General features: G+C 43.2%; 1 protein-coding gene across 1 annotated transcript; it reads left to right on the top strand.

Moving 5' to 3' along the window:
- Positions 1 to 2,142: 2,142 nt before the first annotated feature.
- SF3B5 (splicing factor 3b subunit 5) lies at positions 2,143 to 3,713 on the top strand. The gene is made up of 2 exons (XM_072409030.1): positions 2,143 to 2,290; positions 3,088 to 3,713. Exon 2 carries the CDS (start codon positions 3,119 to 3,121, stop codon positions 3,377 to 3,379), a length of 261 nt encoding a protein of 86 aa, XP_072265131.1. The 5' UTR covers positions 2,143 to 2,290; positions 3,088 to 3,118; the 3' UTR covers positions 3,380 to 3,713.
- Positions 3,714 to 4,027: the final 314 nt, after the last annotated feature.

Here is a 4,027-nt window from a genome sequence, read left to right as displayed (position 1 = left end):
ACAAAGAAATCTTCATATACTATTTACAGTTATATTACATGTTATACCAAGAAATAATAAATTTAATAAATGTAATACCTATTGGACATATTTCATTGAGTTATGCCCAAGAAAACCCCTCCCCCGTGACACTCAAGAGCTTCCGAGGGACTGAAGACAGTGAGGACGCGTGTCACGGGGGAGGGGTGCAGTGAAAAGCCAGGCTGAGAGATAGATAGTGGCTGAGAGATAGAATAGCTTCCGATGGACTGAACTAAGGAGCCGCAGCTTCACATCCAAAGAGCCGCAGGTTGCCGACCCCTGACCTAGGCGATCAAGAATGAATTGGAGCGCAGAGCATCCCGGGATACATACATCACCCATCCTGGGAAGCTCTTGGCTGCTCCTTCTGCACATGCCTGGGCATCTCGGGTGTGCGCAGAAGAAGCCCTTTTATCAATAGGTAAAAAAAATTGCCAATCTCAAGCCTGCACAGTGCGAGATCAGGTGATGTAGGAGAAAGAACCAGGAAGAAAAGAGAAGATGGCGGTGCCTGGTCGCTCCCTCTCCTCTGGGCCAAAGTTAGATACGGACGACGCGGGACTCGATGGAAGAAACCTCCTGATGAATAGACTGATCTGCGGGTTTGAAGTGTGATTTTATTGTTTTAAGTCAGTTTTGGGTTCCGCTTTAAGCTTGTGATCCCTTTACGATATTATAAATCTTTTTTATAATGAAAAACTCATGATAGTGACAATTGTTTCCTAAGACAAAACTCCTTCATAGGAGTTATTTATGATAATAGGTTCCTAAAAAAAGGTTAACTGTTTGTATACTGCACAAAATATACATATTTTATTGTTTAATTTGTAAGGTAGAAAGGCCCTGGGTTGTTTCAATGTAATTCTGTTATTTGTTTTACTTTTGGAAACTCATGCACCACCTACAAAATTTAGATCAATAGCCACATCGGATTGTTCTCACACAGGTGTCAATAAAAGCTTCATCCATAGCGAGATGTTACGGAGAAATTGGGGGTCATAGAGAGTAGGGGGATAGCTATGAGTTTCCCACTGGCTCTCACACAAAGAGGGTAAGTGTCCAGCTATGTGTATCAGGCACCCCGCCAGCTGCTCTGTCCATCGCACTGCAGCGTCTGCAGATTTCACTCCAGGCTTCAATGAGCGGTACTGAGCGTCTCCCCCTAAGCAGGGTCCCATGGCACGAGGAAGGGGTAACCACAGCACCACCGCACCGGCAGTCTGTACGCAGCCTTAAAATTTGGTGAGCTGGCAAATATTTAAGGCACCGCAGCACACAGACAATCGGCAGTACCCTAATGCTCAATACCATGGAAGTGGCCCCCAGGGATCCCTAATTTGCAACCTCCATTTGATGACCCTAGCCCTAAAATAGCGAATCACCACAACTTTTATTTTGATTTAGAAGGGCAGATAACCCTTTTTTTTGTTTTGTTTTTTCCAATTTTTTGCAAAACACAAAAAGGCAAAGCCCCTCCCCTTCTGTCATTAGTGCCGCAGCAGTAATTCTTGTAATTTGCAAGTACATTTTTTTTTATTTTTACTTTAGGTCCACTTTCATGAGAAAAGATCCTGGACTGTTATTAGGATTTTATGTTTGAGACCCTGTATCTGGCAACTTGTTATGTTCAGGGATATGAAATTATGTAGAACAATGGGTGAGGGAGATATGAGGGTTTCTACATTGACAGCAGCATGGACACAAATCTCATACAGATGCTGCTGGTGTACGAGAGGTGGGCGGGGCAGCAGCACTGCTGACCTCTAGTGTCTGTACGACACGGGGAGCTCACACTGAAGCAGAATCCCATAGAAAAAGATAGGAGATGTGCGCGTAAACAGAGCAGAAAACTGCTGATTGTGACGTCATTATATCAGCTGGTACCAATCAGCTGGTAGTACGCATTTCTATAGTAGGATTTTTTCATAGGACACCGAGAAATCCTTCACAGAAATCAGAAACACGGACCTGCAGCTAGGTAAAATTACCAGATGCGTCACATCATAAGCGCCGCCCTTTCAGGAAACCCCGCCCCTCCCCTAAACAACTCCTTTCCAGCATCTTCCCTACCGTTCTCCATGTAAACTGTCTTTCGTAATTCCTAATGTAGGCGGTATGTGATGGTCACGTGACTAATTACTTTTTCCTGTTTTCTACGTAACTTTATCATAGTCCAAGCCCGCCCCTCCTCCCATAATTCCTCGCGTGGTTTCTTAGTTTCCGGTTCTCGTTCAGTGTGGTTGTTCGTGGCTGTAAGATTATTGATTCGGTAATGTAGCAGATTATCGTGTAATTTACAATTATGTATGTAAATATGTGTGTGTATTTTGCATCCAAAGTATGGGTTGGAATGTGTCATCACAATGTTAGTGAATTCAAAATTTGAAATAGGGATAAAAAAAAACTTAGTGAAGCTTTTATTGTCCTGTAAGGGTTGAAGCTTTTGGTTTGGCGGTAAAAACCCCGAGTTGTGTGAATTTCAGACACAAAGTGGTCGAAGTGTGCTGCTGATAATTGTCAGGCTCAGAGCAAACTGCATTGATGGCACCCCCAGCAGTCTGCTCCCAACCTCTCCTAGCAGCCACACTGCACATCTTCAGACCAAAACCTCCACAGCTAAATTCAGCATCATGTCACCTTTGTGAACCACGCTGTGATCTGCCCCAGCCACATAACAAAAATAAAAAAAGATGCCAATTGCTCCCATTCAGTTGAATAGGAGAGGTTGGGACCAGACTGCTGTGGGTCTGAAATGGCCCCTTATTCCCTTTATTCCCCCACTGCTGCAGTCAACACGCACAGCTGGTAGTCTCAGACATTGATGTCACACACTGTAATGCTAAACCAAAAGTCCTGCATTGTGAGGACAGCAACCTGGCATATGGAAGAGAAGCTCTGCCAGCTGCTAAGGTAAATAAACTCGTTGATTGTACCCCAATATTGCCTCAGATTAAAAAGAAAATAAAAACCTTCTGGTCTGCTTTAATAGTCTTTCATCATGGGACAATAGTTTTCTGAGCGTTACTGTCCATACCATCCTCACACCACTGTTTTCTTTCATTCCAGATTTGAATCCTTGAGTCCTGATTGAGGCACTATGACTGACAGATACACAATCCACAGCCAACTGGAACATCTGCAGTCCAAGTACATTGGCACAGGTCATGCAGATACCACCAAGTGGGAATGGCTGGTCAACCAGCACAGGGACTCGTACTGCTCCTATATGGGACACTTCGACCTGCTTAACTATTTTGCTGTGGCAGAGAATGAAAGCAAAGCCAGAGTGCGCTTCAACCTGATGGAGAAGATGCTGCAGCCATGCGGCCCACCAGTGGACAAGCCTGATGAGTCCTAAAGGTCGTGGCACAGCAAAATGGAGAAATGCCGGAAGACCTAAACTGGGAGCTGCACATGGCCATTGCTCTGATACTGAGAGCCTCCTCATATCCCAACTGGGACTGTTTTTACATTGAGCAACCCTTGTGTTGACCTAACCTGTTAGGAATGTGAACTTTGTTTCCCGGTTATACACATGGGCTGTCCAAAAGTTTCTATTAACTAGGTAATATGTTTGTAAAATGTTTCCTGTCTTTACTTTTTTTAATTTGAAAATTAAATGTTTTACAAAAGTCCAATAATGTTTCCTTTTTAATATGAACAAAGTTTATTAAAAAATGCTAGACATTTAATCTACAGTTGTAATTGTTATTTCTGATTGGAGTCAAAAATAATGCATTTATTTAATATACCAACCACTTGTTTGTTGTTATAATAGTATTCACAATCCTCTCCAGTGTTTTCCGCAAAACTTTTTTTTTAGCCCGGTGAGGTTAAGCTCTAGCTGTGGCAGGCAAGATGCAAAATAATGTAATGCTCCCAAATGTTAATCCCATAGATATCCAGCAACCCCCATAACTGTGACAGCTTTTTACCATCCCACTATCCTTGGATCCAAGGCTCTAATGCCTGCCCCCTTAATATGCCCCATTTTCCATCCATTTTT

Source organism: Pyxicephalus adspersus, chromosome 4 (genome assembly GCF_032062135.1).
Source record: "Pyxicephalus adspersus chromosome 4, UCB_Pads_2.0, whole genome shotgun sequence".
Taxonomy (NCBI): Eukaryota; Metazoa; Chordata; class Amphibia; order Anura; family Pyxicephalidae; genus Pyxicephalus; species Pyxicephalus adspersus.
The sequence above is the reverse complement of the archived record's forward strand: the minus strand, read 5'-3'. Positions and strand labels throughout refer to the sequence as shown.

Excerpts from the sequence above, each read along its gene's own strand:
- SF3B5 (XM_072409030.1), top strand. The coding sequence starts at position 3,119 with ATGACTGACAGATACACAATCCACAGCCAACTGGAACATCTGCAGTCC.